The sequence below is a fragment of the Cyprinus carpio genome, chromosome B7 (genome assembly GCF_018340385.1).
Source record: "Cyprinus carpio isolate SPL01 chromosome B7, ASM1834038v1, whole genome shotgun sequence".
Taxonomy (NCBI): Eukaryota; Metazoa; Chordata; class Actinopteri; order Cypriniformes; family Cyprinidae; genus Cyprinus; species Cyprinus carpio.
Window position 1 is genome coordinate 32,476,600 of NC_056603.1, and position 20,737 is coordinate 32,497,336.

A 20,737-nucleotide genomic window follows, 5' to 3' on the forward strand; every position below is an offset into this window, starting at 1 on the left:
GTCATTGATTTGCCTCAGTGCAGGGGGATGGCGTCTTGTAGTTTGTGATGGCTCTCAGCCCTTTCCACACTGAAGTTGGAAGTAAACTGGTCTTCCAACTTTTTAGCGTAGGTCCTTTAAGCCACTCTAATCTCTTTGTTCAGTGTGTTCCTGGCCTGATTGTACAAGACTCTGTCCCCATGTCTGTAGGCATCCTCTTTGGCCTGACAAAGATGTCTGAGTTTTGCTGTAAACCATGGCTTATCATTGTTGAATGTTAAATAAGTCCTGGTAGGAATGCATATATCCTCACAAAAACTAATATAGGATGTCACAGTCTCTGTGAGTTCGTCCAGATTGGTGTTAGCAGCTTCAAAAACACTTCAATCAGTGAGGTCAAAACAAGCTTGTAAATCATGCTCTGTTTCGTTGGTCCATCTCTTCGCAGTCTTTACTACAGGTTTAGCAGATTTAAGTTTCTGCTTGTAGGTCGGTATGAACCAGGCAGTGATCAGAGAGCCCCAAAGCTGCTTGTGGAACAGAGTGATATGCATTCTTTATTGTGGTGTAACAGTGATCCAATATATTACTGTCTCTGGTGGGAAATGTAACATGCTGTCTGTATTTTGGCAGTTCACGGGAGAGATTGGCTTTATTAAAGTCCCCAAGAATGATTAGAGTTGGGTGTTGTTGTTCTGTCTCTGTGATCTGATCAGCAAGTTTCTGTAAAGCCAGGCTTACGTGCGCTTGCAGAGGAATGTAAACATTCACCAGAATTAAATGTTAATTTAAATTAAATGAAGATGCATTGTTGTCTAAAGTAACATTAAATGCAATAAGCTGAATTTTAGAGTTATTTTGTAAGTACACAACTGTAATGATAAAGTTGCAATTTAGTACAATATAAATTTACACTGAACAAAATTATAAACGCAACACTTTTGTTTTTGCCCCCATTTTTCATGAGCTGAACTCAAAGATCTAAGACTTTTTCTATGTACACAAAAGGCCTATTTCTCTCAAATATTGTTCACAAATCTGTCTAAATCTGTGTTAGAGAGCACTTCTTCTTTACCGAGTTAATCCATCCACCTCACAGGTGTGGCATATCAAGATGCTGATTAGACAGCATGATTATTGCACAGGTGTGCCTTAGGCTGGCCACAATAAAAGGCCACTCTAAAATGTGTATTTTTATTTTAAAATGTGTAGTTTTACTATATTTTCTGGTTGGGAGGTAAAAACCTGCAGTTCAAGTTTTTTTATTTTATTTTACTGTTTGCTTCACGCTGAGAGGAATAAGACATAATTCACCCCAAGAAGATGCACTGAGGATTACCTCAGGATTTGAGTTTTGGATTTCCTCAGAAAAAAGAAAAGCGCTTTATCCAGCAGAGATTAGAAGTTTATATATATATATATATATATATATATATATAATATATATATATATATATATATATATATATATATATATTAATATATACACACTTGTATTAGGTTTCACATAACGTGTACACATTTTACTGGTTAGACTTTTTCCAAACTATAATTCCTGACTAAATGTATAATCAAGTGAAACATTATGAAGTTTCATTTACATAATCTATATGTTCTACTGTACTACTAGTATCAGTGACCATCACAATAATGTTAATAATGCAGTTTATCATTTAGTTTATTTGAGAGCACACAAACAATATACACTTTGGAAATGCTAGTTATGTGATGTTCATTTTTATATTTCAACATTACACAATACCAGTCAAAACCAGTTTGCTAAAGCAGTAATACTGTTCAATATTTTTACTATTTAAAATAACTGCTTTCTATTTGAATATATTTTACAATTTAATTTATTCCTGTGATCAAATTTTCAGCATCCAGTCTTGCTGTTCTTTCAATTGATCAAAAATACCTGAAAAAATATTCTCAGCTCTTTTCAACATTAATAATAATAATAATAATAATAATAATAATAATAATAATAATAACAATAAAAAAAAAATTTGAGTAGAAAATCAGAATATTAGATGGATTTCTGAAGGATCGTGTGACTGGAGTAACGATGCTAAAAATTCAGCTTTGAAAGTCAGCTTTGATTGTTCCTAATAAACTGCACTTGCAAGTGAATCTCAAATTATTTTGTGGAATAATTAAATATATTCTAAATAAACTACAAACATAAAAATATATACATTTATTTTGTCCTCACATTCTTTATTTTAACTTTTCCCTCTCAGTCACACACCTGGCTGAAAGGCTCATAATGCAGCTCATTATGCGGGGCTTTGTCTTCTCAGGTGTGGATCACACAAATATTCATGATAGTTGACACCTACTCACATATGCCCTTTACATACAAAAAGTGTTTTAGAAAACTTAAATCAATCTATTGTTTTCTGTGAGTGAGTGAACAAGATGATTTTCACATCATTTTGAAGCAAAATTTCTAGGCTACAAGCTCCAGGTTTGACAGTCTTGTGAACAAATGTTGTGTATTTGCTTTATGACCTTATTTCAGTGACTTCAAAATTTTTATTTTTCACTAACCACGCATAAATGTTGTTTTCTCAAAAACACAATCATGTACATACATGCTATTTACATATTATTGTAGCCCAGTTTGTATTGATTACAGTGTTTTCAGACTTTAGCCATGTATATGTTTAGAAGCAACTGAAAAAAGCACAAAAGTCAGGGCATGTCAAAACTTCTCCAGGACCCCAAAACCTCCTAGACCTCAGAGGGTTAAAGTACATTTACCTGTTGTGACAAGGTGACCTGTCCCTGTCGGTTATCGCAGCACATACACACCGCATCTTACCTCAATCCTCCTCTGTAATTTCCTGCTGAGGCGATGTGGGTGTACACGCATGCCATTAGCATACTGGTTTCACATTCACACATATTACATCCACTCCATATCCTTTCCCAAAAGTGATCCACGCTGCACATAACCACACACACACATATTTCACGCTTACATATAATTAGCTGTAGTATTGTAATGCATATTTAGCGCGCTGTCCGGGGAAGGGCTCCGAGCTTGGGAATGGCCCGAACCTAGAGTCCCCCTCCAAAAAGCAATTGAGCAAAAGGACAGCCGCCATACTAAGTACCCCCAAAATAGCACTGAGCTCTGGCGGGGGCTGATATTTGGGAAGTCAACTGGTTGGCAGGCTGGAAGAGCCTACGTACTCCGGTGGGAGCGACTTATGCGTTGGAAGGGTAGGCCCTACCGGCTGCTGGTATTGGACTACGGGAGCGTTGGAAGGGGTGAGCCCTACAGGCTGATGAGAGAGGAGCAGCATGATTGAATAGCCAGACCAGAAGGGCCCGAGTTGCCTCAACTGGAATAGATCACGGTGTCGGCGTACGGGCCCAATTGGCTGACGAGCCTCTGCTAATCAGTGGGCAAAGGGCAAATGACTGACCGATAGGACCCATGAAGCCTCCAAACTGGAGATCAAGACTCAGGACGACGGACGTGTGGGTCCTCTCGGTTGAGCAGATAAAAAGGCTTTGGGATGTCCGACAAGGAGGACTCTTGCGACATCTGACAGGAGATCAATACTCACGGCATCAGATTGATAAGACCTGTTTGTGGACGGCAAGTATAGAAACCCAACCGGGAGTAGTCTTGCTGACATCTGACAGAAGATCAATACTCACTGCATCAGATGGGTAAGCCAGGCCGGGCGGGGAGCGAGAAAAGGAAAACCCAACTGGGAGGGCTCTCGCAGCATCCAATGGCCGATCAGGACTCAGGACATCGAATGCGTAAGCCTCGCCAGGTGGAGAGAAAAGCCAGGAGGCTCTCACCAACATCCGACAGGAGCTCAATACTCACAACATCGAACGGGTAAGCCTCGCCGACTGTAGAAAGGAAAAGGTATGTTTTTTTTTGTTTTTTTAAACGGTGTGACTTCTTTAAGTGGTTTGATGACCAATGAGTGTTTGGTGGACTTCTTTAATGTGAAACTGATTAGTTCTGATGTAGCTTTGATAAGCTTCTGAAGACCATCTTCCTAGAGTTTGGATCTGCTGCTTGGAGAGGCCTCTGCTGATGTTGCTGCCCTAACGCGATAGGAATGGCTGGAGAAATTCTTTGCTGGGATGCCCGACAATCGCAGGATGGATCTAAAATGTTTTTGGAAACAGAAGCGAGTAACAGGGTTTTTTTTTTTGTCATCTAAAAATAAATAGTGGTTTGTGGGGGAATTTAGCCTGAGAATTTCTAAGCCGGAGGTACTCGATGATAGACTGGTATGGTTGGATTGGATAAGGAAAAAGTCAGGTTGTCTGGCAGGGAGGCCCTCGCCAACATCCGTTGGGAGTGCACAGCATCGAATGGGTAAGCCTCACCGACCGTAAGACAGAAAGGTAAAGTTGTCATGCCAGGAGGCTCTCGCCGACAACCAACGGGAGCACACACCATAGAACGGGTAAGCCTTGCTGACCGTAGAATTGAAAAGGTAAGGTTGTCTAGCCGGGAGGCTCTCGCCAACGTCCGACGGGAGTTCAATACTCACGGCATCGAACGAGTAAGCCTCGCCGACTGTGAGACAGAAAGGTAAACTTGTCTGGCCAGGAGACTCTCGCCGGCATCCGACGGGAGCTCAATACTCACGGCATCGAATGTGTAAACCTCACTGACCATAGAATGGAAAAGGTAAGGTTGTCTAGCCAGCACGCTCTCGTCGACGTCTAACGGGAGCTCAATACTCACGGCATCGGACAGGTAAGCCTCGCTGACCATAAGACAGAAAGGTAAAGTCATGTGGCCAGGAGGCTCTTGTCGGCATCCAACAGGAGCTCAATACTCATGGCATCGGACGGGTAAGCCTTGCCGACCGTAGAATGGAAAAGGTAAGGTTGTGTTGCTGGGAGACTCTCGCCGGCATCCGACATTAATTCACGCCACCTATAAACAGATTATTTCAGTGAAATGGCCAAACGTAATAAAAAACTCAGAATTAAGGCAACTTTTGATGTCCATATTTAAGAATTTATGATTGCTGTAGCATTTCTGTCATAAAGAATTGTCCAAATATTAATGATTAAGTTTTACATTTGATGATTTTTCAATTACATTTCAATTAAATGTTGTTAAGCCAAATGAGGATTAGATTGAAGTGTAATGTAGAAACAATTGTCGGGACGTCGGTGCCCTTTGAAGGCTTTTGATATAGTGCGCATGTACATTAAATTGTTAAAAACACATTAAGTTTTGTTCAATAGAACAGTATCATTAATTGCTTCTCATACTTTATTTAAACCAATCACAATGGCCTCATTGCTATTATATTTGTAGTTTAGGTCATTTTAGAGGCTATTGTTTGATTAGGTCTATTTTTCCTACCATCAATATAAATTATAATTATCTGATTAATCAACAGAATAATCCACAGAAAACTCTGTTACCCATTTAATCATGAATTATTCTGTTTAGATGAGGGGTCTATGTCCGCACTTGCCAGGATTTGTGCCCAGATGTTGTGAACCATTGGAGGTGGCTTCAAGGCTAGAGCATTTGGTAGAACAGGCAGTTATGTTGCTATAAAAAGAGAATATTGTGATTTTAAACGAAGTAGAGACCTGTGAGGGAGAGGAGCAGGGGCCGCGATTGTCATGGCAGGCAGCCTCATGCCTAATATCAACCTCTGGAGCTTGAGGTAGGAAACTGAGAGAAGCACAAGAAAAATGGAGGAAAAACAAAGAGATGTGTTGGTCTGTGTTGTTAGCGGAGGCAGCCTCATGCTAGTGTCTGCTTTGGGAGCTGGAGGCCACCGAAAAGGAAAAAGGGGGTTATTAGTAGCAGGAGGAAAAAGGCCGAGATGTGTGGGCCTGTGCTACAAGCGCTTTGCACTTGCTTCAGCTGCTTTAGCTGTAGGCCAAGGGAAAGGGTGGTTTGTGACAATTTGACGGGAAATGCTGAAATGCCCGAGTAGCCTGCAGTGTTGGGAATTTAGCGATTTGTTGTTTAGATTTAGCAATTTCTTAGACTACCCAAGCAACTTGTTTTCCCAAAGCACATAGCAACAAATGTACTTTTTTTTAATATTTGGCAACTTTTAAAAGTTATTAGATGTTAAAAAGACATGCATTGTCCTCTTAACCACACAAAGAAGAAAGTATTGAAAAGCTAGCCAGGCATTACGTCGGCCAGAGCACGTCACATGTGAATTAGGTTGCTAGTTGCACTTGATCTATAATTGTTTCCTTTATGATAAACCTTAGTTGTTAGTTTGTGCCTATAATCGTTAATCATTTAGATACATAGTTGAAATCATTTTCTCGCAAATCAATCTTTTTCATCCATTTATCTGAGTGGAGTGTAATTAAAGATACAGGAAAAAGTGCTAGCAGAAAATCTGAGTAATTTCTTTGTATTCTACGCAGTTTGCGACGTGGCTAAAAATGACATCAACATCCTTTTGTATCACAATGTCGTTTAACAACTTTCAGCAACAAACGACCTGCCTTTTAGCGACTTTATCTAAAAATTAATTTGCAACATGGCCTGTGCTGCTAGCGCAAGAGCTTGAGGCCTGCCTGCATACAACGCTGCGGCCAGAAGAGCTGCGATAAAAGGTTGAGTCGAAGCGGGAAGTGAGTGAGGCTTTGCTGCGGTGAGATCAGGGGCGCGGCCCAGGCTCACTGGAAGCCTGCCGATGCGACCCAGCTCTTAAGGAGAGCCGGGTCTTGTGCGCCGCGAGGCAATGGTGGTGTCGAGTGAGGCAAGTTCGGGGCCTTGCGAGCTTTGCCTCAGGCTTAAATATGGTCAAATTTCCGATTGGAGGAATTGTAGGCACAGCCGAAAGATAAGAGGATGCCAGGGAAAAATTGGAAGTGACGCCGATAGATGTGAGGTAAAGCCTCGCCAGCCACACGTGGACAGCGTGTGGCTGGTCGAGCAGAGCAGCGGCCGCGATGAAGCCTGGAGCATGGCGGTGGTGTCTGCGGGAGAAGGAGCGATCCTGGGGCTGGCAGATTCTCCAGCTGGCAGATTGGCTGGAGAACCGAAAAATCCCCAGTATAGACCTCGTCGTCTAAATGTGAGAAGCTGCATTTGACATATAAATGGCAAAAGGTGCAAACCTAATGCTAATAAACCGTCAATGGATAGAGGTAAGTCAGCTGTATTTATACCATAGTGTTGATTAACTTGAGTGCGCTCCACCTGTGCTAATTAGGCTAAGTATCTGAAGCGCTCCTCCTGAACCTTATTAATAAAATGCAATGGTCATTTTACCTGGCGAGCGAGCGAGTATGCAACTGTGGTGCCATGAGCAATTCCCTACAACAAAGTTTGCATGTACAAACCCGATTCCAAAAAAGTTGGGACACTGTACAAATTGTGAATAAAAACAGAATGCAATGATGTGGAAGTTTCAAATTTCAATATTTTATTCAGAATACAACATAGATGACATATCAAATGTTTAAATTGAGAAAATGTATAATTTTAAGGGACAAATAAGCTGATTTTAAATTTCATGGCATCAACACATCTCAAAAAAGTTGGGACAAGGCCATGTTTACCACTGTGTGGCATCCCCTCTTCTTTTTATAACAGTCTGCAAATGTCTGGGGACTCAGGAGACAAGTTGCTCAAGTTTAGAAATAGGAATGTTGTCCCATTCTTGTCTAATACAGGCTTCTAGTTGATCAACTGTCTTAGGTCTTTGTTGCATCTTCCTCTTTATGATGCGCCAAATGTTTTCTATGGGTGAAAGATCTGGACTGCAGGCTGGCCATTTCAGTACCCATATCCTTCTTCTACGCAGCCATGATGTTGTAATTGATGCAGTATGTGGTCTGGCATTGTCATGTTGGAAAATGGAAGTTCTTTCCTGAAAGAGACGATGTCTGGATGGGAGCATATGTTGTTCTAGAACTTATACCTTTCAGCACTGATGGTGCCTTTCCAGATGTGTAAGCTGCCCATGCCACATGCACTCATGCAACCCCATACCATCAGAGATGCAGGCTTCTGAACTGAGCTCTGATAACAACGTGGGTTGTCCTTGTCCTCTTTAGTCCGGATGACATGGCGTCCCAGTTTTCCGAAAAGAACTTCAAATTTTGATTCGTCTGACCACAGAACAGTTTTACACTTTGTCACAGTCCATTTTAAATGAGCCTTGGCCCAGAGAAAACGCCTGCGCTTCTAGATCATGTTTAGATATGGTTTCTTTTTTGACCTATAGAGTTTTATCCGGCAACAGCGAATGGCACGGTGGATTGTGTTCACTGACAATGTTTTCTGGAAGTATTCCTGAGCCCATGTTGTGATTTCCATTACAGTAGCATTCCTGTATGTGATGCAGTGCCGTCTAAGGACCCGAAGATCACGGGCATCCAGTATGGTTTTCTGGCCTTGACCCTTACGCACAGAGATTGTTCCAGATTCTCTGAATCTTTGGATGATATTATACACCGTAGATGATGATAATTTCAAACTCTTTGCAATTTTTCTCTGAGAAACTCCTTTCTGATATTGCTCCACTATTTTTCGCCAAAGCATTGGGGGAATTGGTGATCCTCTGCCCTTCTTGACTTCTGAGAGAGACTGCCACTCTGAGAGGCTCTTTTTATACCCAATCATGTTGCCAATTGACCTAATAAGTTGCAAATTGTTCCTCCAGCTGTTCCTTATATGTACATTTAACTTTTCCGGCCTCTTATTGCTACCTGTCCCAACTTTTTTGGAATGTGTAGCTCTCATAAAATCCAAAATGAGCCAATATTTGGCATGACATTTCAAAATGTCTCACTTTCAACATTTGATATGTTATCTTATAAGTTTATAAGATTTGTAAATTATTCCATTCCTTTTTTACTCACAATTTATACCGTGTCCCAACTTTTTTGGAATCGGATTTGTATATATTTATCTGTTTGTTTTGTTCTTTTGTACAGTGTTTTCTTTTGGTACTTTCTACTGGGACTGTTTCACCTCTTGAGCACTGTAAATAAATCATCACTTTTCACTAAACATCTCTGTGAGTATTGCCATCATTTTGGGGGGATTTGGGGATTTTTTTTGTCAACTTGTTGGTGTAGGTGAACCTTTTCCCCTGACAACGGGCCTGCGAAGACCTAATGTCTCACATTTGGTGTCAGAAGTGGGATGGCTACTCGCAAGACAGTGGTAAGGGGCAGGAGGCCTAGGGTGGGGCTTCGCTCCCACTCCAAAGCTGTGGCTGAGAAAGATGTGGCCTGGGATTCCCCATCTCTCCTGCTGGAGGTGGGACGTATCATCTGGAGGTGCGATGTATGCTGTGATGCATGATTTTCTCAGTGCTCAAGAGCAGAGAGAGCAGCATTACCTTCTGTAGCTACAGAGTCTATGAGAGTCGATTCTGCAAGCTGTCCAGCCAGCTGAGAGGTCAAGTAATGTTGAGAGACTACGGATGGAGCTTCCAATGCCACCTCAGTGCAGAAGTACAGGAGGCATACCTGGCTACCAACGGAAACTTATCATCGGCTGTGGAACTTGTACCATTGTTGGGTGAGGACTTAGCTGCATACAAAGGATGAAATCGGTGAGACAATAGTCCTGGAACAGTTACTCTGGGTTCTTCCCTATGAGATCCGAGTGTGGGTGAAGGAACATGAGCTAGCAACTGGACTTGATGCTGCTAAACTGGCTCAACAGTATATCAATGCTGACCGTGGAAGTCAGCGTGCTCAACCCACAAAAGGTAACTTTAAAAGCTCTCCCAGTGGCACTGATGAACCTCATGTTGACTCAAAAGTTGCTCATGCACAGAAAGTAGCTCCAGAGAAAAGAATTGTTTGCTATTACTGCCAACAACCGGGTCACAAGGCAACAGTGTGTCCGATTTGTAAATCTAAACTGACTGGTTTTTGCTATGTCCCAAAAGAGGAGGACACTGATGTGTACAATACATGCAAGACACAATATGTTCAAGTGACTGTAAATGGACAATGTTTGAATGCTCTGTTGGACACTGGTAGCTCTTTATAAGTCACATGTCACATGTTCCATTTGCTAATCTGGTCAATGTACAATGTGTTCATGGGGATGAGAAGCAGTACCCTCAAACTGAAGTTAATGTGTGTACAAGACCAAACTTATTTGTTGAATGTGGCTGTTGTTGATGATTTACCTGCTGACATGATTTTGGGGAGAGACTTACCAGTACTTACTGAACTTTTGCATTCTACCCGAAACTTCTGACCATGCTGATGTTGCTTGTCCTATTTTAACACAAGCCCAGGTTAAAGCAGGTCTGCAGCCATTGCCAGACTTATACCATAGTCTGTTGCAAAGCGGGACTAAGAGCCCCAGAAAGACATGTCGTCAACTACGACTAGAAAAAGGTCTTGGTACCCCAGCCCCTTGAGATCCAAACTGAGGGTCTTGAAGTTCATGGCTGGAAAGTCCCAGAAATCATCACAGAATTGAAAAAAGCTGACGAGTCTTTGAAACTACTATTTGCTTAAGTGTTTGAAGGAAAACAAGCTGACTTGTGTGGGGAAAAATATGTTGTCATTAATGATGTATTGTACATGCAAACCCCTGAATTCACCCATTTGGTTGTTCCTACATGTTGTCATCCCATTGTTTTACACTTAGCACACAGTATTCCATGGGCAGGACATATGGCACTCCAGAAAACATACACTCACATAAGCTCACAATTTGTTTGGCCCCCCATGTACACTGTAAAAAAATATGTTTGCCCTCAGTAAATATGGCTCATTAAAATAAATAGATTTTGCTTAAAACAAAATTAGTTTTGCACATTACCCAATTTAAAGCTACAACTGTTACATAACATATTGAGTTCATGGTTTACTTTAATAAAGAAGCACAAGTAATTTTGAGTAAAATCAACAATACTTTTTAGTCAGACAATTTATCAACAATACAATTTAGTCAGTTTAACAAAATTTTTTAGGATCCAAGCAGATCCCATGTGACAAACTGGATTAATTTTGAAACGGTCAATTTGTGGTGGCCATTTTAGAAAACCAGATCTCAGAAGAGGATTGCTCATCCACTGTGGAGGTAAGTGGCTGTTATGTGAAATAAGTAGAGCTTTATCATATATTTTACTAGATATCGAATGAACATTTAAGCTTACAACCTTGAACAAACAATCTATTGTTTCAGCTTCGACTTCCAGAGAAAGTAAAAACTATTTTGTCTAGTAAAAGTTTCGAAAAAAAAGTAATTCATGCTTTTATCACATCTAGATTAGACTACTGCAACTCGCTGTATTTTGGGATTGGTCAGTCAGCCCTATCCCGCTTGCAGATAGCTCAAAATGCAGCTGGAAGGCTTTTAACGAGTACCAAAAAACAGGATCATATTACACCAGTTTTACATTCTTTGCACTGGTTGTCTGTGCGCTATCGAGTTTAAAATTCTTCTCTTAGTGTTTAAATCATTAAATGGTTTGGCCCCTGCTTATTTATCAGATTTATTGACTGAACATCGGCCCTTCTTGTCTCTCCGGTCGTCCAACCAGAGATTATTATGCATCCCAAAGTCGAAGCTTAAATGCAGGGGTGACCACGCATTTTCAGTTACTGCCCCTAGATTATGGAATGCTCTGCATCTCTGTATTAGATATGCACCTTCACTATCTGTTTTTAAATCTATGTTGAAAACCTACCTTTTTGATTTGGCGTTTTATCAATGAGAACCTTCTTCTGTACTGTTTCTTTTAGTACAAACCCGATTCCAAAAAAGTTGGGACACTGTACAAATTGTAAGTTAAAAAGGAATGGAATAATTTACAAATCTCATAAACTAATATTTTATTCACAATAGAATATAGATAACATATCAAATGTTGAAAGTGAGACATTTTGAAATGTCATGCCAAATATTGGCTCATTTTGGATTTCATGAGAGCTACACATTCCAAAAAAGTTGGGACAAGTAGCAATAAGAGTCCGGAAAAGTTAAATGTACATATAAGGAACAGCTGGAGGACCAATTTGCAACTTATTAGGTCAACTGGCAAAATGATTGGGTATAAAAAGAGCCTCTCAGAGTGGCAGTGTCTCTCAGAAGTAAAGATGGGCAGAGGATCACCAATTCCCAAATGCTGTGGCGAAAAAAGTGGAGCAATATTAGAAAGGAGTTTCTCAGAGAAAAATTACAAAGAGTTTGAAGTTATCATCATCTACAGTGCATAATATCATCCAAAGATTCAGAGAATCTGGAACAATCTCTGTGCATAAGGGTCAAGGCCGGAAAACCATACTGGATGCCTGTGATCTTCGGGCCCTTAGACGGCACTGCATCACATACAGGAATGCTACTATACTGGAAATCACAACATAGGCTCAGGAATACTTCCAGAAAACATTGTCGGTGAACACAATCCACCGTGCCATTCGCCGTTGCCGGCTAAAACTCTATAGGTCAAAAAAGAAGCCATATCTAAACATGATCCAGAAGCGCAAGCGTTTTCTCTGGGCCAAGGCTCATTTGAAATGGACTGTGGCAAAGTGGAAAACTGTTCTGTTGTCAGACGAATCAAAATTTGAAGTACTTTTTGGAAAACTGGGGTGCCATGTCATCCTGACTAAAGAGGACAAGGACAACCCAAGTTGTTATCAGCACTCAGTTCAGAAGCCTGCATTTCTGATGGTATGGGGTTACATGAGTGCGTGTGGCATGGGCAGCTTACACATCTGGAAAGGCACCATCAATGCTGAAAGGTATATCCAAGTTCTAGAACAACATACGCTCCCATCCAGACGTCGTCTCTTTCAGGGAAGACCTTCCATTTTCCAACATGACAATGCCAGATAACATACTGCATCAAGGATCCGGGTACTGAAATTGCCAGCCTGCAGTCCAGATCTTTCACCCATAGAAAACATTTGGCACATCATAAAGAGAAAGATGCGACAAAGGACCTAAGACAGTTTAGCAACTAGAAGCCTGTATTAGACAAGAATGGGACAACATTCCTATTCCTAAACTTGAGCAACTTGTCTCCTCAGTCCCCGGACGTTTGCAGACTGTTATAAAAAGAAGAGGGGATGCCACACAGTGGTAAACATGGCCTTGTCCCAACTTTTTTGAGATGTGTTGATACCATGAAATTTAAAATCAACTTATTTTTCCCTTAAAATGACAAATTTTCTCAGTTTAAACATTTGATATGTCATCTATGTTGTTTTCTGAATAAAATATTGAAATTTGAAACTTCGACATCATTGAAATCTGTTTTTATTCACAATTTGTACAATGTCCCAACTTTTTTGGAATCGGGTTTGTAATTATTTTTCTTATTGAAATGTTTTTATTGTGCAGCACATTGGTCAACCAATGGTTGTGTTTAATAGTGCTATATAAATTAAATTAACATTGACATTGAGAGTATTGCCATAATTTTTGTGGGATTTTTGGATTTTTTTTGTCAACGTTTTGGTGTGGGTGAAGCCTTTTGCCTGACAACGAACCTGCGATGACGATGTCTTTCATACTTTTCTGGACCTCGACAGTGTAGTTTACTAGGCAGTCAATGGGACAGTCACAAGCCTCACGGTTTTCATCCAAAATATCTTAAATAGTGTTCCAAAGACGAACTAAGCTTTTATGGGTTTGGAATGACATGAGGGTAAGTGATTAATGACAACATTTTCATTTTGGGGTGCAATATCCCTTTAAGTGCACTTAAAATATAAATGGCCTTTTATTTACTTTTTTTTTTTTTTTTAACAACAGGCCTACACTTTAACAATACAGTTTTAAGAATATAATTATCAGACTCCTTTTTCACAAGGATAGACATTCCCATCCACTTTTCAGAGTTGTAACCTCTTTGAGTTTGTGACAGTGGGACAGCCAGAAGCTTTGCTCTAGATTAAAGCCACGGTCACACTGCACTTTTCATTCCATTGACTTCCATTCATACGCATACGAATGCCGGAAATGCAAGCCTGTGTGAAAAGTTTTCGCATTTCGCTGCGTTCCAAAGTTCAAACTTGGTGAACTCTGATCTACAAATTCGCATCACGTGACACCATGTGACCAATGGCAGATCAATACGTAACAGCATGACCTCCTATCTGAATAAAAAGAATATAAATCTAAAACTGCAGTGGTGCAGGAAAGTGGAGTATATTGTATGTTTTTACATTTTAGGTGTATTATTATTGTTTATGTATTGAATATGTTTTTTAAAAGATGCTGCAGAGCATGACGAATGAATTTTTCATGCTCAAAGTGTAGTGTGACTGCGGCTTTACTCTTTAAAGGAAATAAAAAGTGCACTCCACCCATTCAACACCCTCAAGGCACTTTGGTAAATATTCAGCTTGAAAAAAAGGAAAGCACTGAGACATTTAGGCCAAATAGGCCTTCCAAAGCTGCCTCACACCAACTACAATTTAAAGTTTTTCAATCCTCACTGCTGACAGTCTATGAATTATTACAGTGTAAAGTATATGCCACCCAGATTTTAGAAGTCATTAAATGAAACCAATAGTTTATAAAGTACTATTAAAAAAAAAAAACAGCATGATTTGAGAGCCATTGAAAGCTATAAGCATTGCAATTATAAGCACTGTATCTACATAAATGATTGTGCAGACATGGTCACAATGCAAACAGAGATTCCTTAAATTTATGCAAGATGGAATTTCATGTTGCTTATAAATGTGCAGACATAAACTTGCCCCATCTTCCCCTACATCCCTTGATTTCTAAATTAATACCTATCAGATCACAGAGATTTCAATGTTTGGCTCTGTTTTTTGAATTGCTGCCTGGTCTGCGCTTTCACCTTGGGAATCTCATTTCACTCAGTCTGTGGTATGAAATCCTGAGACCGTCAACCACAAAACCTTAATTAAAGCAATTATGCAGAAAACAAGCGAGGGCTCAGAGTTTTGGCAAAAAAAAAAAAAAAAGGTTTGGCACACAGTACAAAGCAACATGCAAAACCCCTTTTGAATTGAGATTTGTTGTGGTATGTAGCAGACTCCTTTTTATTTATTGAACATATTAAAAATGTCTTTTTGTCAGATGTTGCAGAACATAATGACCATATTAGATGATATGCTCAACTACCTTCTTAGTGACTAAGAATATCTTTCAGGTTATGACTAAATATGTTATCCTACCTTCTTGGTCATCTTCTGAAGATGGTGTCTCAAGGCTACAGGCTGGAGATCTGTCTGAGAGACTCTGCTGTAATGTGATGTGAACCACCAGAAGCCTGCGCAGAGTAATCAGATCAGAGTTTTTCAGGCCCTGCTCCAGTTGTCGGAGGACTGCCTGTCCTGGCTGACAGGTTAATACCGTCACCTTTAAAAAATGTAAATTCATCAGCATTAGTATGCAAGTCAAAATTAGCTAAGCAGACATGTCTGTTTGTAATAATTCACTTTATAGTTTATCAACCCTGTTTTTGGTAAATGGATTCAATAGAAAGCGATTTTGAGAAAATACACTATTTGTTTCTCTGTAAATCACAAGTCATGCCAGAATTCTGCTGACATTTCCAAACAATACTTACAGTGTACCCATAAGGCCTCAAAGCCAATGCACTGTAATGTCCCTGCTTTTATGACTGCACGGATGAAAGCTGATTATAGTCATTAGCTGTCTCTCTTGTTGATATACCAACTCAGAATGTGAGGGGAGATTTCTCACAAACTACACAGAACAAAAACATCTTTCTCTGTGGTCTAATTGTGTGAAGAATGAGACTATAGAACATATTTAAGGATACAAATAAATCAGTCATCAAAGCTGTGCCCTGTGCCACAGAAATAACTTGTACAAATCATTGCTACATGATCTGTCTCATATTTGAACAGAGAGTCACAAAGAGAGTGCTACAATCACACACATCAAAGCTTCTGTGTTCCTCTCATCTTATGATAGACATCTGTGGCATAATTACAAAAGCACTGTTGTATCTATGTCACTGCAAAGTGAGACCAAACCCATATACACCATATAATCCCATTTAGGACACAAAAAAATTCTGTATAATCTGATTAAATGCACTTGTACTCTGCTGTGCTTCCTGTGGGGGACATTAGTGCTGGGTTTTAATGGAACCTGCTGAGAGGAGAGTGGCTGCTGAGGGCCATGTGGTCTATGATAGTGCTCCAACATCTTCATTCAAGGCTGATAGTAGAGGGTAAATGAGCTTTGGATTCACTGGCAGGAAATCTGAATGTGAATGCCTGCGCTTTGAAAAGACCCAATACAGATGAGACAATTTCTTTACTTGTGATGTGAGGTTTAAACATAGCAGTGAGTTGAATCATTCTAAAATGAAGCCAGGGTGCAGATGCATAGATCGAAAGGCAGTGAATGCTGATCTAAAGGATGAATGACCAGGGCATATGTCTTCATTAAGACAGATTACTGTGTAGAAAATTAAGACATTTATGAGTAAATATCAGAAGACCCAAACATTGTGACATTACTCTCAGGACAGTTGACCACATTTTACTCCCCAATTCTCATTAGTGTAATGCAATAGGAATTGTTTTTTAATGATTCTCATAATGAAATTCTCATAAATCATTTGCATAAATCAGCCCCCCCCCACTCCCCATCACATATTATTTTCTTTTTTTCCAAGTGTTTTGTTTTAATTTTTCTGGATTCCATTTTTAATGGTTTAAATTTAATTTTAATAAACAAAAAGGATGTCTAATCAGATTCATAACATTTGAACAATAATAAGGTTATATGACATTTTTATTTTGTTTTCGATTTTATTTTGTCAGAAATTCTATGTTGTCTGTTTTATTTTTTCTGTATTCTGTGTTTTATGATTTAATTTAAATGCATTATTAAAGATGGTGGCATCCAGTTAATCTTTTAAAATGTATTTCATGTAATTAAATAAAAAATTAGCAATTCCTTTTATTTTTTGGCAAACACCAACATAACAGCCTAGTAGTGGGTAGGTGCGCAGATATATAATGGCGCTGCGTTATGGGCATCCCAAGTTCGAATCCTGGCTCAAGGACCTTTCTTGATCCCATCTACCTCTCTCTCCCACTTTGCTTTGCTTCCTACTCTACACTGTCCCATCATAATAAAGGCAAAAAACAACAACAACATAACAGAGTAAAACAGGTTTACAGTTTAAATTAGATTTAGAGGGTAAAGAATCATGTAACATTGTGTGATGTTCTTTAAAAAAAAAATATTATTATTATTATTACTTTAAAAGGTACATTCTACTGTACAGTAGTAATATATTTTTGTCATAATTTCTTCAAGTTAAAACTTTTATTTTGGCAGGTTCAAGTGACGTCCTTTAACTTTCTGAGTTTATCCGATGATCATTAAGCTCATTAAGTGAACCCTCAGATCTGGAGGTGTAGAGATGAAGTTCATGTGGTCAATCCTCATATGTTGATACAGCAGACACCAAGAGTGCCACATATGCTTGAGTGTAGTAGACAAAACTGCACTGCTCATTCACATAAAGACATGCAAAACATGCAGACTTTATATTTAAATAGCAGTCTTTTGGGGGGTTATTATTTATGCCATTAAATATGCCATTCACAGAGTAAAGCCATTCTTTTGATTTATTTGTCCAAACTATACTGTGGAATTATCTTAAATTTACAGAAAATATAAATTTCACTCTCGCAATTCCAAAAAATGTAAGGGTCCTACTAGTAGATTTCTTTTTACAAAATACAATTTTTTTTTTTCGTTCTTAAAGTTTGGTGTAAAATGTGACCAAATATGACTTCCTCATGAGATTCATCTATGTTTAATTAAAAAATAAATGTCTTTGGTGAACATGCCAAAATAAATTTCTTTACAGGTAAAGAATTGAAAGCACTTTGAGTTTTAGCAGTGAAAGTTCTCACCTCCACACAGTTGCTGTTGAAGTCCCCATGAGCTGTATGACACATGTATTGTTTAAACTGCTGCAGGCTGTCCAGCACTGCCTGTTTAAGAAGTGCACCTCGTTGCCGAACGCAGCCCTCTTGAGGCAGAGAACGCAGCTCCTCTATACAGGACAGCAGACGTGTCAAATTGCCCTTAACTTGCTAGTATAGAGAATGAGATGAAGTAATAAAAAGGTTAAAGGAAGACATCAGAAGAGAGATACTTAGTTTTATTTGTCTATTAAAAACCAACCTACTGTATAGCACCTAGTCAAACATCAGTGTAAATACACACATACTTATCCTCACCACAAAGGGTAAGAGACACTCCAGCTGTACGCTGATGGCAAAGACGCTTAGCAGTGGCAGACGAGCAGGTCCTGCCAGACTGCTAGCCAGAAAAAAGAAATTCTCTAGGGCCTGACACAGAATAGTACATGTCTCTGACCACCAGGGTGGTGAAGCATCTACTATCAGCACACGAGAAGGCTGTCTGGTAAAGGATGATGAACTGCATGCTTGGAGAATAGAGGAAGAGCAGGATCTGTTTCTGGCACTCATGGTTCACCTACACACAGAGAGAAACATGAAAATGGATGTAATTTAACTAGCTAACTAAAATCAAATCTAGAAATATCACAGTGAAGGTAAAAAAGGCATTTAATATTCATTCACTGATTGCCTAATTTACTGTTTTTCCAGATCCATTGTCAGTGATGAGCAGTCTGTGAAAAAAAAAACTTTTTTTTTGGTGATGAAATATCAGTCATTCACCACACACATAGGTTAGAAAGCTGAGTAACTCTGTCAAAACCAATACCTCTTCCTTCCATCACTAACAACTGAGATCAAAATCAGATGGAGGAAGTGTATGGAAACGCTTACTTTATTTCTTTGTGGGGAAAATTAATAACTAATATATGTAATATAAAGTGTAATTTTATACTGTGACACAAAGTGAATGTTTCAACAGAACACAGTGTCTTGTAATGTCACCACAATAACATAAGAAGGAACACTGGGCTTAATCATGGTCAACATGGCCAAAAAATGTTCTTCTGGGAAAAGAAGAAAGACTCCCTATAAATTCTTTTTCCAAAGCTGTAAAACACAAGAGTGATACTGTTGGTCAAACCAGGGCAGATGGGGCAAATTGGTTAAATAAGGCAGCAGCTCTCTGAAATCTAAGGACTCATCAATGCTATCCCACTTGACAAGAGAGCTCTTTGAGCGCACTAATGCTGCGCCTCGGGCCTTTCCCGCCGCTTAGGCACGACACCGGCAACAAAAGACACTTTGTCTGCTCTAAAAACAGCTCCACAGACTCGCTGCCCCGAGATGAGCAGAAGATAGTACTGATGAGAAAATTGAGGAAGGATGACGAAAGAGGAGAGCAGGTGTTTCTTCAGTATTCATGTAAGATAGTTTACTAGAAGTAGGCTAATGGTTTGACACGGGCACTCACGCGGTCTCTCTGTCGGTAACGTTAGGTGCATTTAATAGCGGGCCGCGGTTTCATTTGTTTACAGTGTGGAGGTAACAAATAGCTTAAAAGTTAAATATAAGTTTATTTGTTCGTTATTTAAGAGGTGTATTGTAGAAATATTTGCCTGTTTTCACCTTAAGTTGACATCTCGCGTCAGTTGGGGTACGTTACCTTTGATTTTCAAAAACTTAACTTAGTTATTGTATGCTCCAAAATATAGGCCGAGTTACAAAAATATTTCTTATTTTTCACACTGAGTGGTTAAATTAATTACAAATTCTTTATATTTACCTTGTTACAGACCGCAGAATAACCCAATAAAGAACTACACAGCACAATCCATTTCCACCGTTGACTTCCCTCAACGCGCCCCCTCAGAATAATTCATTCGTGAAGTGAACAATTGGCTCTTTCGAGTCTGATCTTGTCAATGAAACAGTTGAATTGGTCTGACTGAATCGGTCCTGTTCTCGAGTGAATCGTTCATTTTAAACCGGTTAATTGAAAGTCGATTTTCCCATAATCATGGAGATGTAAATAATTTTGTAATATTAAGTAATAATAATAATAATAAATTAATAAATTATAATTACAATATTTTATTACCTTTCTCTTTACATTTACTGAGGTCACTTTACAAAATAATAATAATAATATTTTCCCCGTTTCTCTTTAAATTTACTGAGGTCACTTTACGATTCTGATCAAAAAAGGTGCTTCAAAAGGTTCTTCACAGCGATGCCATATAAGAAGAATGATTTTTGGTTCCATTAAGAACCATTCAGTCAAAGGTTTTTTAAAGAACCATCTCTTTCTTACCTTTTTATAATCTGAAGAACCTTTTGCCACAAAGAACCTTTTGTGAAACAGGAAGGCTCTTCAGATGTTAAAGGTTCTTTATGGAACCATTTAGACAAAAAGGTTCTTCTATGGCATCATGAAGCACCTTTATTTTTAAGAGTGTACTCCCCAGATTCTGTTTCACAACTTCCAAGGGGCTAAGTCAAATTATGAAATCTAATCTGTGCTGTTCAGTTTCCTGCATGAATAAAATCAGTGATTTGCACAGGGATGGTTGCAGACTCACTTACTGAAGCCTTAAGAGGCTTTAGCTGAAGGCTGTGTTGTGAAATCAGTACTGACACATGAAGACACATCACCTCTTCGTTATAGGCAGGAATCAGCGTGAAGCTCCCACGTCTGTTCATTGGAGATAAGGGAAAGCAGGCAGAGGCTTCAATCCCAGTAGTGACGTTGTTGCAGAAATTGGCAAAACGGAAATCCAAGCTTTGGAATGCTTGGGGACATTTCATCTCAAAACAGTGTAGTCTACAAGTTAAGAAGGAAATGGGAACACAAGATGTTTAAACATGGAGTTTGTTTATATGT

General features: G+C 39.3%; 1 protein-coding gene across 1 annotated transcript in view; it reads right to left on the reverse strand.

Moving 5' to 3' along the window:
• LOC109088228 (meiosis 1 associated protein) overlaps positions 1 to 19,750 on the reverse strand; it is a 50,450-nt gene extending 30,700 nt beyond the window's left edge. Inside the window, exons 1-4 of the mRNA XM_042728358.1 lie at positions 19,636 to 19,750; positions 18,172 to 18,432; positions 17,842 to 18,024; positions 15,109 to 15,292 (exon numbers count right to left, since the gene is read on the reverse strand). Coding sequence (XP_042584292.1) covers positions 15,109 to 15,292; positions 17,842 to 18,024; positions 18,172 to 18,423 — 619 coding nt within the window. The 5' untranslated portion in view covers positions 18,424 to 18,432; positions 19,636 to 19,750. The remainder of the gene's footprint in view (positions 1 to 15,108; positions 15,293 to 17,841; positions 18,025 to 18,171; positions 18,433 to 19,635) is intronic.
• Positions 19,751 to 20,737: the final 987 nt, after the last annotated feature.